At 40.1% G+C, this 12,928-nt stretch overlaps 1 protein-coding gene across 10 annotated transcripts in view; it reads left to right on the forward strand.

Moving 5' to 3' along the window:
- atp8a1 (ATPase phospholipid transporting 8A1) overlaps positions 1 to 12,928 on the forward strand; it is a 139,560-nt gene that overhangs the window by 42,433 nt on the left and 84,199 nt on the right. For 6 of the 10 annotated variants that reach the window (XM_036127396.1, XM_012879903.3, XM_036127391.1 and 3 more), the window contains 6 exons: positions 1,818 to 1,891; positions 4,392 to 4,461; positions 4,551 to 4,678; positions 7,649 to 7,760; positions 8,604 to 8,769; positions 9,112 to 9,117. In XM_036127396.1, the coding sequence (XP_035983289.1) occupies positions 1,818 to 1,891; positions 4,392 to 4,461; positions 4,551 to 4,678; positions 7,649 to 7,760; positions 8,604 to 8,769; positions 9,112 to 9,117 (556 nt within the window). Of the gene's footprint in view, positions 1 to 1,092; positions 1,167 to 1,817; positions 1,892 to 4,391; positions 4,462 to 4,550; positions 4,679 to 7,648; positions 7,761 to 8,603; positions 8,770 to 9,111; positions 9,118 to 12,928 lie in introns of all 10 variants that reach the window. The other 4 variants (XM_036127394.1, XM_036127399.1, XM_036127392.1 and 1 more) reach the window with 3 other exon arrangements.

Consider the following 12,928-nt stretch of genomic DNA (forward strand, 5'->3'; position numbering starts at 1 on the left):
CCTGCCTAGAGACACTTGAGGATGGCCAACTTTAGTTTTAAAATCGCAAAATGATCTAAATTATATTCTAGAAAAATATGTTGTTTTTTGTAAGTCAAGTCGAAGAGATGTAGCTTTCACTGACAGCTGACAACAGTGCTCTATACAACAATAAAATAAACCTTCTGGTTCCCACAGAACTTTGTCTCGCATCACATTTAAGGCCTTTAAGCTGTAGGAGTTTTATGAAAGCAAATTTTAAGGTGTTAATGAGTTTTGAAACCATGGTTCTGGGAACCATCCATGCCTGTGTGAGATCTACTTAATTTGTTTTTCTTTATTTTCCTTTTTTTTTTTAGCCCAACAGATGAAGTTTCAAATTTTGCTGAAATGTTAGCAAATAAACCCTCATTTTCACAACCCAGAGATTTATGCAAAGTTAAAGACGAAAGAAAGTACATTCTATCACGGAGGTTTTGTACTTCTTGCCACTGGATGGAAATGCGTGCTTCTTCCCCTTGGTTTTATGTGAATGTCCCATCCCTTTATAGACTCGGGATTCTCTAAAAAGGCAAAGTTTGAATAATAGATGAGCTTTTCCTCTTCAGCATGCATTTTGCAGAAGCATCGTCTGTTCCACATTTTTGTCCGGTCCTGTTTGTTCCTCTTTTGAGCATCTTGAATGAAGCGAAAGTGCAAAATGTGTTTTTTATCCCCCAGCCACCTCTGGTTGTTTTTACCTGTAAAAAAAAATCCAGGTTATGCCTTCACATAGTTCAGTTTCAGAAATAAACAGAATTGTATGAATGTTACCTAGTTTTTATATATATATATATATATATATATATATATATATATATATATATATATATATATATATATATATATATATATATATATATATATATATATATATATATATAGATATATATATATATATATCTATCAGCTGCTCCATCAGTGTCTTCTCATTACTATTAGATGTTTCTGTGGTTTAATGCCGCCCCCCTCTTTATCTTTCCAGCTGTGAGTTCTTATTCCCACGACTGATTTCTTGTGTTCTGTGCTGTTTTTATAGTCAGCTCGCCGCAGTAACCGGTTTATTTTTCACAGGTGGAAGTGGGAGATATTATTAGAATAAATGGCAGTGATTTCGTTCCTGCGGATGCTGTCATTTTATCATCCAGGTACAGGAACCGCCCTGCTGGAAGGCTTTGGGAAGCTTTCTCCCTCTTTCCTTTTCTTTTATGACACTCTCAGATCCTCCTACAGAAGTGATGGTTTATTTGCTTTTAAGTCAAGATTCCCCACTATAGATCTGATGTAGGATAATAAATATATCACATTTTCGGTGCAAGAAAATGGCCATCATTTCCTTAGGTGGGTCGGGAGTAATGTGATGTTTGGGTTAGATTTGACCAATCATGTGCTCATAAGTCTATCGATCTCCTTCTCCTCTTCAGAAACTGTTCTGGATTTGGTCTAGATTTGACTTTTAAAAAACAGAATCTGACTCCTCGGCAACATTTAAAGCAAAGATCCTGCTCTGGAACAGCATTTTGCTGAAGCAGCAGTTTCCTTGTTTCGCATTTTCTCTAGCTCATTTTGTGAAAAGGAGAAAACGCGGAGAACCATACTCTCTGCTCACGCTGAGCACCGTGCTCTTCATGTCTCCCTAAAACTGTATCAATTGACTCTCTCTCCCCCTCTTATGTTTTTCTTTTACTCCCACCCCCCATTTTACTCTCCCACCTTCATTCCTCTCTTGCCTCCTGTGCAAACCACCCGCCACACTTCCTCCGTCTCGCCCCCTGCTGGTGTCTGGTTGGTAATATCAGCTGGCTGTTGGAGAAGTAGTCAGAGCTGCAAACGGGGATCATCTCCCGGCTGACCTCGTCATTCTCTCGTCCAGGTCAGCAAACCAGCAACGTAGCCAACTGAAACAGCGGTGGGAGAGATGGGGCTGGGGCTTTGTGTCGACTGGTATCAGATGTCAGAGGCTATTTCCGCTCGGCAGGAAGGAAGGAAGGAGCCCATGCTGTTCTTTGTCGCCAAACATATGTCAGTGAAGTTGATTGCGCTGCCTTTTGTAACGTTTTTATGCCTCTTGAACTTTTACCACTTTTTTGCCCCGTCACAACCACAAAGCCCTAATTGTATTTACGGAGATTTAGTGTGATAGATTAACACAAATCTGTGCAAAAAATGTTTAAGACAAAAAACGTACGTTGTTTTTGATGGAAACACCTAAGGTGTGTGGCGTGCATTTGTGTTTAACCCTTTTGCTCTGATACTCAGACGTGATCCAATTAGAAAAAGAGTCCGCCTGTGTTCAGTTTAATCTCCGTATGAATCCAGCCGTTCTGTGTTTGAGAGCAAACAGCATCATGAAGACCGAGACCAACGGTCAAGTCAGAAATAAAGTTGTTGGTGTTTCAAGCAGGATTTTGTTCTGAAACATTGTGCCAAGCTTTAAGCGTCCCAGGAAGGAGTCCATATTAAAAATATGGAAAGTGGATGAGAAGGCTGAAACATACCAACCCAGAGTCGTTCAACTAAACTGAAGGTCTGCTCATCCAGATTTTTAAAGTTACAGTTTCTTATTCAACTGCTGTTAAACATAAAATCTAACAATAACAATAATAAACCCTCAATCAGGCATACTTGTTAGTAATAGTATGCCTAGTTTAAAAACCTTCTAAGCTTTCTTGTATTTTATCCTCATTGCGTGTTTCTCGTGTCTTCAACGAGCTTGAGTTTATAAAGTGATTACGACGTACGGCGCCAATAAAGACTCCGAATTGAATGTGAGCTGAAGAAAAGAGAGTAATAGCCTTGAGGGCTGTTGTAACCCTGCGATTTTTCGACTCTGCAACTGTCAGTTGTGCACTCTGCAAATATGAAATTTATGCAAGAGTGCAAAAAGAAAGCCACCGCTGGCAAAAAAAAAAAAAAAAAAAAGGCCATAAGGGATGGGAAAGCTGGTCGGAGAGGATGTGTAGATGGATGAAGCTTAAATGCGGGCTATTCTGGAAGAAAATCTGGTAGAGGCTGGTAAAGATCGTAAACTGGGCTGGTTTATCCCCTTCCAGATGGGCTATGACCGCAGACAGAGCTACAATGTTATAGTTCACATGTAGGCATGTTCATTAGAATAAACCAGGTGACATGAAAGTGGACCTTCAGGGATGCTCTCCATCCAGTCTGACTGAGCTTGAGTCTCTATATGTGCAGTGATATAAGTGAAATTTATATTATTGGGAATACAGAACCCAAAAAACATAACTAACTGCAGCAAAGGTTGACTACAATTTATTGACTCGGTCAGGTCTAAATGCAGGTGCACTCCACCTGTTTCCTTTTTTATTTGAGAAATGGCATACAGTTATGCACGTTTTGTGGTTGTAACGGCAAAATGTTCAAGCGGTATGAATGCTTTTCCAAGGCACCGTGGAGCTAAAACTTCTCACTGTCAAAAGGCACTGGCAGCTAAATTAGGGATTTCTTTAGTTCCTTCATACGGTCTTATATTCTAGTCGACTTTAAATGTTCACAGCTCCCAGTGAAAGGTGACTCGTAGTATTCGGGAGCACATGCTCCCTCTACATCACGCTCTCTTCTGGGTGTGAATAGTTTTTGTGAGTAATATCTGCTTTTGCATGGCTTGCATTGCACCCTGAAGGCAGCAGCTTGATTTGCCTGAACCGTTTGCATGAAACCCGGAAGCCATCTTGGATTTCCGCTTGTGCTAATTTGCCTTTTCAGTTCAATCTCGGTTCTCTTTTCGGGCGCTTGAACGCCCTTCTGCTTATTTATTTATTTATTTTTTATCACTGAAACCCCTTGTGTGAGCTGATCATGCTGTTAACATAGCTTCGACCCAGCTCAACATTTAAGCACAGGCATGCTCTAACCCTCCGTCTCTGTGCCAGGAGTCCGTCTGAGGCCCCATTTGTCTGCATTGTTGGCCGTGCTTGGTAGGCCTGCTTGCTCCTGTCACCCCACTCTGATGTTTTCCTCTCACTGTCCCTTTGGACTTTGTTCTAGCTTCTCTGGGAAGACAGTCGAACTCATGGGAAACAGCGGCCCCAAACAAAGATGTTGTCCGGCCTGTAGATGTTTGCTGTATATTAAACAGACAGCGTCAGTCGAACGATGGCAGCAGTGTTTTTTTTTTGCTGGCTTCAACATCTTTGTTTGTTGTGCTTTACTTCTCGCTGTTTCTCTGCTGTAGCCCCTTAATCTCTTACTGTGGTTTCTTACACATTGATTTCTCGTCAACGGTTTTGTTTGGGAATTACAAAAATCTAAATAAAATCAAAGTCTAGTTTACTGTAATCTAGAATATCACGGAATACATATTGTTGCTACCGTCCTTTCCCAAGTTTCCTTGTCCTCTGCCTCCCTCACAGTGAACCACAGGGCATGTGCTACATTGAAACGTCTAACTTGGATGGGGAAACGAACCTTAAAATCAGACAGGTCAGTGCAACGGCTCCTCCTCTTTCCGTTAGCTGTTGCACATTTCTGGCCCAGAAAGGAGTAATACTGGGTTTTCACCACAACAACAGGGTCTCCAAGTGACCGCAGACATAAAGGAGATCGAAAACCTGGTGCGGCTGTCGGGGCGGATGGAATGTGAAAGCCCAAACCGGCACCTGTACGAGTTCGTCGGAAACATCCGCCTGGATGGGCACAGGTGAGCTCAGCATCTACATCCTTTGCCTCACTTTCCACCTCAGGAGCTCATTGGTCAGACAAAAAGTAGGGCTGGTTGATGATTCAATAACAATATATACCGATTGATAGACGTATATCGATGATAGAAAAAAAAAAGGGTCGATAAATGGTTAAATAGAATAACAGTTTTCTTTCCTTTTTGCATTCTAGCCATATAGGTTACCAACATGAGCATGTAATGCCTTCAAGCCTGTTCAAAAAATAGCACAACCCTCCATTGAGCTGCATCTAAAATTTTATTTTATTTAGTTGCTCTTCCTTTTTAGTCATACTTGTATTTACATAGATTTAAAATGATGAATGCATTAAAAACATATTAATATTACATAAAGTCAAAGTGAACTCTGACTCCTCTCGTTCAAAGGTTAGCACAGGTAGCCCTTCGTATGACGTGGTAGCAATGAAGTAGCTCCTAACTTCTAAAAGGTGGGTGACCCCTGCTGCCAACCAATCACAAACAGACCCAGGAACGCTCCGTCACCAAGCTCCGCCCCCTTCAAAGAGTTCAGAGAGCACTTTTTTTATTTTTAAATACTTGCAGTTTTGGTAAAAAGTTGATTGAATGTTGGGTTGAGTTTGAGTTCAGTGTTTGTTGCTCTGTATCTAAAAATAGGTCGCTAAGCAACAGCATAAAATGGCCAGGGTTGCACTTAAAGTATGTTTTTAAATTTATCAATAATTATTAATATCAATCGATATGATTCCTATTTTACCGATATGCTTTTTTTTTATATATATATCGACCAGCCCTAGAAATAAGTATTGTTTTATGGGGTGAAAAAGTACACGAAATATGCTGCTGCCGTCACATTAAGCAGCTTTTCTTGCAGGTTTTGAAATTAAAGCCATTTGGTCTTTTAGGGCAGGCTTTCCCAAACGTCTCAGCCTATAACCCCCAAAATAACAGCAGCAGAGCCCAAGAAAAAAAGTAGTAATTTTATGAGAGCTTTTACAAAAAGGTGCAGTCTTCCCTTTGTGTCAAAATGAGCAATGTTGAGCATCTTGTAAAATTATACTTTAGTTTCGATTTTACAAATAAGGAAATACTAAATCTTTAGCAAATGAGCGTCAAATTATTTTTATTCTCAGGACTTTGAAATGATTGTGGGACTTTATCTCAAAATATTTCGACTTCATTCTCCTAATGTTATGACTTTATTGTTTTAGTTTCCAAAAACAAGAAAATGTGTGTTATGGCCATTGTAGATGAAAGAAAACAAATGATTTGCTACCGTAGTAAGTCTCCACACAAAAAAAAACTCAGGAACTTTGAGATAAATTTCACTTATTTGTTTTCTGATGTCGAAAAGTTGTACGTTTTCAAGAAAAAATACATCTTTTTCCACGACTAAAGGCATAAAATTGCTATATTAAAACAAGTATATGTCTGACATTGTAAAGTGAGAAATTTTGTATCATCATCTGGATCATCTCGCCACCCCCGCCATGGGAACCCCTGTTTAAGGGCATCATGGGGATTCCAAATGCCTGCATCGAGGAAAAAAAAAAACAACACATACATAAAAATTCCCACCCCTTCTTAGACTTGCTCTAAATTTTATATGTATTCAGAATATGAAAAAACAAACTGTGTTTGCAGTTTATTGAGGAAGGTGATAGAAAGTAGCGTTGTGGAGCTTCACCTTAAAACTGATTTAATCAACATTCAGAATTCCTGACTAAAACATTGTGATTTACAGTAGGAACCAGTTCTGCTTCGTCAGTCTTTTTATGAAATGTATAAATCCTGACGTCACGCCTCAGTTTAGCATATTGTTAATGCCCTCACGGAGCCTTTGCCGGTGTATTTACGTCTGATTAATTCTCTGCTGCGATCTTTGCGCACATAAATTCTGTTTTAATAAGGCCAAGTTCTCAATAAAGCTTTTCAACCTCTGCTTTAGTTGCCAAAAAAGCGTAATGAATCTTCACTTTAACACGAGCCTTCCCCGTCAGGACCAGGTTCGTAATTGCAGCCACCGGTACGGCACGGCGAGGCTGATGTTTATTTCCCTTTAATAAAATCCCGTTTCCGTCGGAACCCATCAGCTGACATCAGTTCTTAAAATGAGTGTATTTGTCCTTGACTTGAGCAGGTAAGTAAGATGATTTGCCAATGGAATAAGATTTTTGCACTTAAAATAGGAACAGTTCATCCCAATCATCTTATTTCAAGTGCAGGATGTCTAATTATCTTATTTTAGGGGTCAAAATACTCATTCCATTGGCAGATAATCTTATTTACCTGCTCAAATCAAAGATAAATACATTAACTTTAAGGACATTTTAGTTATTTTATGTCCGTTTTTGCAGTGTAGAGGGCAAATGTCTTAACTCTCTTCTGCATAAAGAAGCTAGAATAGTTTCCTTAGCAGAGCGAAGCTCAGTTAGGCCATGAGAAGCTACGCATAGTTCAACTTCTTCAAAACCACAACAAGAAAAACAACCTGAATTGTTAAGTTAAAAGTTCTCCACGAATGTAATGACAGGTTCAACAATTTCTATAAAGTGCAAAAATACACGAGGACTACTTGTTTTGGGTTTTCTTCAAACTAACCACAAGTTGTGACTTTTCTGCAGTTCTTATTTTTACAAGCATGTTGCTTAAAATACAGAATTTTTCCGCTAATGCCAACCTTCACTTTGTACTTATGGATATTTTTGTATTTGTAACATTTATTTAAAAACTAGTTTATTTAGCTTGAGGCCATTACCATTTTCTGATTATTGACACTAAATATTAAATCTTTTTCTCCTTCTCTGTAGTTTTATATTAGGCATTACAGTGAACTGCTCCCAGGTTGTAGTAGTGACCTTACAGAGCAGGAATCAGGGCAGCTTTTTATCAGGTCGGGGATAAACGATGTCAGAGAGGACGTGTTTATGTAAAGTTTGAATCCCCTAACGGCAGCGCTGCTTTCTGCCTCAGCACCGCTCCTCTGGGTCCAGACCAGATCTTACTGAGAGGAGCCCAGCTGAGGAATACCCAGTGGGTCCACGGTGTGGTGGTCTACACAGGGCATGACACTAAACTCATGCAGGTAAAATTAGCCTATAGTTTCTCATTTAGTTCGTTGTGTAGAAACAAAAAAATTTAGCAATAACTGTTTTTCGAATGCTCTTGTCCGCTGGTTACCTGACGAGCCAGATGAATTTCGTTCCGCTCAGCTCCGCCTTGCTTCACTCACATCCATCTGGAACATCTCCCATAGAGAGTGATTTCTCCAACCAATTTTATTGTCCAGCCAATCAGGACGCAGGGCTGGAGTTTCATAGATGTGACGTAGTGGAGAAGCGACCGTGACGTGAGACTGTTTTGATTTAGACAACAATGGCGGCTCGCATCGAGGAAACAAGCGTTAACATTGATGCTGCTATTTCTTCCGTGTTGTCCAATCTACCTAATGTTGTTTCATTAAAAGAACATCAGAGAACGGCTCTGAAGGCTTTTGTTGGCTGTTCCGTTTTGTTTTTTCCTGCGTCGCTCTCATCAGCGTCACGGGTTAGCTTCGGTGTGAGTGGTTCAAATAACACGTCGATAAAGATGACAAGTGGCTTATCCAATCATATGCAAGGATTTTTGATAAGGCCCAGCCTTCTGAAATGCCATTCCTATGGATCATTTCCAGATGGATGAGTGGAGCTAGGCGGAGCGAAATTCATTCTGCTAGGGTCAGGTTAGTCCGCTGGTGCTTTTGTAGACGATAATATAGCTAAACACGGACTGAATAATTACTACTGGAACAGCGTTCGCTTAAACGCATCTAATTTTCTAGAAGATATCGTCCTTCTTTACAAAGATACCCGTGAGCCAGATGTGGCAGCGAAAGCACAGCGCAGTTTAGTTTGACTTGTCCTTCCCCGTCTGCCCGCGCCTCCCTCAGAATTCGACACGGCCTCCTCTGAAGCTCTCCAACGTGGAGCGCATCACCAACTTCCAGATCCTCGTGCTCTTCGGCTGCCTGCTGGCCATCTCCCTCGTCTGCTCCATCGGCCAAACCATCTGGAAGTACCAGTACGGCGACGACGCCTGGTACATGGACCTCAACTGTAAGAGTCCGGGCAGCCGCGGCTGCGCGTCTTATTTCCACATATGGTGTCTCACTTGTTCATATCGGCTTTTTTTTTTTTTTTCTCTTCCTTTTTGCCATTTTGAGTTCCTTAACAGCTAGTACGCGTTTGTGTTTTTCTGTTGCCTTAGTTAATTCACATTCTGTACAACAAGTGAAATATGTGGCAATGTGGGAATAAGTAAGCTCAGAGACGTTGTTTGTGACGTGGATGAATGTCGTTGAAACAGAAATGGTTGAATATCACTGCGCTGCTGTACCTTTTTGTTCCTTTCTAATGTTCTGTTTGATTTTTGTTTTCTTTGTTGTCGTTTTTTAACAGCTCCAGGTAACAACCATTTAAAAGCCTTGGCCATCCGTGAATGACCCTCCCTTACTAACCCCTTACTGAAGCTCTGCCTTTGCTAAGCAAATGAAGCCCCCTACCCTCGCCCCCTATATGGTTGCCCTACTTTGTATGGGCCCATGCCATGGACAAGCACAAACCAGGGATCCAACAATAGGTTTTTCCCCTCCAGCTCTCTTATACCTCCGTCCAGTTATTTTCAATGCCTGATGCAAACTGTTTCACTTCTCTTCCTTTTTCTTTTTTTCTTTTTTTTATTTGTATCACGTTAAACTCTTTGCAGTTACCAGCTTCAGACCTGTTTTTCTTATTTTTCGCCCAAGAAAAAGGAGTTTTTTTTTTTTTTTTTTTGTTAATCACATGAGGCTCATACATGTTTGCAGCTTGAACATAACGTGTTGCAACCCGAGGGGGCGAGCGCTGACATTTTCTTAATGCCCCTGCTGCCCTCTCGCTCCTATTTGAGTTTTTCAAGGCGGATAAAAGAGGGAGGATGGCTCAGTATTTATACTCCTTGAGCTTTTCTTCTTTTTGCCACGTTACAGCCACAATCTTCCATTTATTGGGATATTTTACGTACATTTTTGAAGCCGGAGGAATATTTTTCATGGCTTAAAAAATGTATTCACAAATTATAGCTGCTTGATTATGGACAAAAATATGATCACAGTTATTTTGGTCAATATTAAAATCAAGATTGTCTTCTATGATTATTCTTTAAGATGGGGAAAACAGGAACTGCCTTAAAACAGTAATATTTCGCTGGAAAAGTGAGGGTTACTCCGGATGAGCTGCAGAGACCCGGAGCTCAGGTGGGAGTATCTGACCACCATGTTTACTCATGCTTTCTACAAATATTTAAATTGTGATATATTTCAACCATAATTGCGATTTAATTTAGACTTTTTTTCTGCATTAACCACAAGCAACAAGAATGGCCTGTAGATAAAGATGTTTGTAAGCAAGGACTATTAAAAACAAGAAATGGAACTGTTTTTATTAATCAGAATGTTGTTGTTCAAGAGAATAGCTTTTAATTGAGTTGGACATCAATCCTAGTTGAACATAAAGTGCAACCAACAAACAAGTCTATGTATTAAACAGTTTGACCAGTACTTAATGCTGTGGTGAGATTTCTGAAAGTTTCTGGTAAAACAAGTATGATTAAATAAACTCTAAAACAAATAAAGTTAGATTATCTCACTGCTGCAAGGCAAGTTTATTTATAAAGCACTTTTCATTAACAAGATGATTCAAAGTGCAGCACCTGAACAAAACAAACAACAAACTGAGGAAATGAAGCATTATAGAGATAAAGGGAAAACATTACAGAAGCAAGCACGTTGCATTGGAATAGTAGCAGCAGGTCAGAGACAGTATATGACAAGTTGGACTACAAACTAAAACATTAACATTTAAAGGCAACTCTAAACAAATAAGTTTGTAACCTTGATTTAAAGGAACTCAGGATTTTACAGTTCTCTAGGAGTTTGTTCCAGATGAGTGGAGCTGCAACTCTCTTCCCTTCCATGTGGAGGAAACCCACATTAAACATAATTACAGACACCTACAGGACGCGTTTTATCCATTAATTGTTACGTGGCCAATAATTACTGACCTCTGCGATTTGGAAATTGCGTTTTTTTTAAAACTGCGATTATATTGCAAATCCGATTAATTGTCCAGCCCTACTTTCTACAAACCTGGCCTTGATAGGAAAGTGGCCAGAAGAAAACTGATTTAAATATGGGTGCACAACATAGATTTTTATTATAAAAGTTAATTTCGGTAAAACATAAATCTATTTCAATTCAATTCAATTTTATTTAGATAGCGCCGATTCATGAAGCATGTCCTCTCGAGGCACTTTACAAAGTCAAATTCAATCATATTATACAGATTGGTCAAAGATTTCCTATATAAGGAAACCAGTTGATTGTTTCAAAGTCCCGACAAGCAGCATTCACTCCTGGAGAAGCGTAGAGCCACAGTGGACAGTCGTCTGCATTGTCCATGGCTTTGCAGCAACCCCTCGTACTAAGCATGCATGAAGCGACAGTGGAGAGGAAAACTCCCCTTTAACAGGAACGAAAACCTCCAGCAGAACCAGGCTCAGTAAAAACTGTCATCTGCCTCGACTCACTGGGGTTTAGAGAAGACAGAGCAGAGACACAACAAGACAGACAACAAGCACAGAAGCACACATTTCCCTCCAGTCCATAATCTTATGCTGCTTTATGTGGGTCTGTCATTCAGGATTGCAAAACAATCAGGGAAGTTTGTGGCTGTCATGTTATAATGTGTGTATGAATACTGTTGCAGGCCTCCCTCTATCCTTTTTTTTAGTTTTTATTTTTTTTTTAAATTGGTTGCTGATGTGTTGGGATGAAGCTCTGAACCTGGTACGCAAAGTGCTTATCGTGACTTGTGCCATTTCTCTACCTTGATAGGCCTTTTTAGGACGGGTTGTTCCTCTGGCCAATTCAAGCTTGCGTTACAACTTACACGGCCCCTTATTATCCTTCCGCTATGTCTAGTTGTGTTTCTGTCGGCTCATCAAAGGTTTTAACATTCTCCCCACGGACATTAAAGCCTTCATCTAAAGGATGGTTTATCAGAGATCAAGGAAGTGTAAGTTGTAAAGCAAGTATCCATCTTGAAATAATTTTACTTCCATAAGGAGCTGTTGAGGCTCTGTCCAGTGCATATTGTCCAACCTGTGACAAAAGAGAGGTGCAGAGATTGTCATGTATTGTCTTACTACTATTTTTTTGTACAAATCAATCAGTTATTTGACATCTATTTCATAAATGGAGACTAAAATGGTCTGGCCAGCACTGACCCTGACCGCTGCCTATGCAGTCTGATTGAATAAATCTGAAAATAAATTTGACTTGGACATGTTTGAAAGTGCTGACACTGATTGGGTTGATACATCGTGACCACTGGTGCAGCGACTGAGTAAAACGGCTTTTGTTTCTGCTTCAGGTTGTTAACACGGAGGCCGAATCCATATGCACGCCTCAGTTTTTACAGCATAGTTTCAAATACTTTCGGACCTTTTAAACGGCTTCGCAACAGTTAAAGTTGAGCTTTTGAAGTAAAAACTATTGCTTTATAGTAAAAATATGCACACATATATTTGCTATTTGGATCAGATGGATATTTTTTGTTTATGTTTTCTTGCCCTAGTGAACAGCAGGCCGTCTATATGTATATAAAACAAAACAAAAAACACTCTTAAAGTAGTGAAATCATAAACCGTGATATCTTGCTTCTGTTTTTTGCGCAAATACTCTTAAAAAAATTCCACCTTGCGTTAGAGGAATACAACTACACTCTGATGGCGACTAAGAAATCAGCTGTAATCTTGTTAACTTTGGTTTTGCTTGTCCCGATCGGCTGGTTTTGTCTCATTTTTAGCCACTCATCCCAGTTTCTAGCCATCTAACGCCAACTCACTGCCAACTTTCCTCCCCGCGGTGCCGAGCCCGCTACTTGACATAGCAGAGATCACACTGTGACTGACACAATCCAGCCTCTCTTTTCCACTTTTTGCCGGTTGAGAATGTGCCGTGGACTGAATCTCCCTCCTTTGTCTTGAGAGCATCTGAAATGTCTTGTCTTCCCACTCACTTCTAAAAACAAGAAAGCATTCTTCCCTGTTTTTTCTCCGTGTCGTAGCTGTAGCTTTCCGTTCTGCCACCTCCTTTTGTGTCGTGTGGTTTTCCTTTTGCTTATGAAATCATTCTGTCATGGGGAAGGGCTGGCCCTCTCAATCAGCCAAGCTAAG

The sequence above is a fragment of the Fundulus heteroclitus genome, chromosome 23 (assembly GCF_011125445.2).
Source record: "Fundulus heteroclitus isolate FHET01 chromosome 23, MU-UCD_Fhet_4.1, whole genome shotgun sequence".
Lineage (NCBI taxonomy): Eukaryota > Metazoa > Chordata > Actinopteri > Cyprinodontiformes > Fundulidae > Fundulus > Fundulus heteroclitus.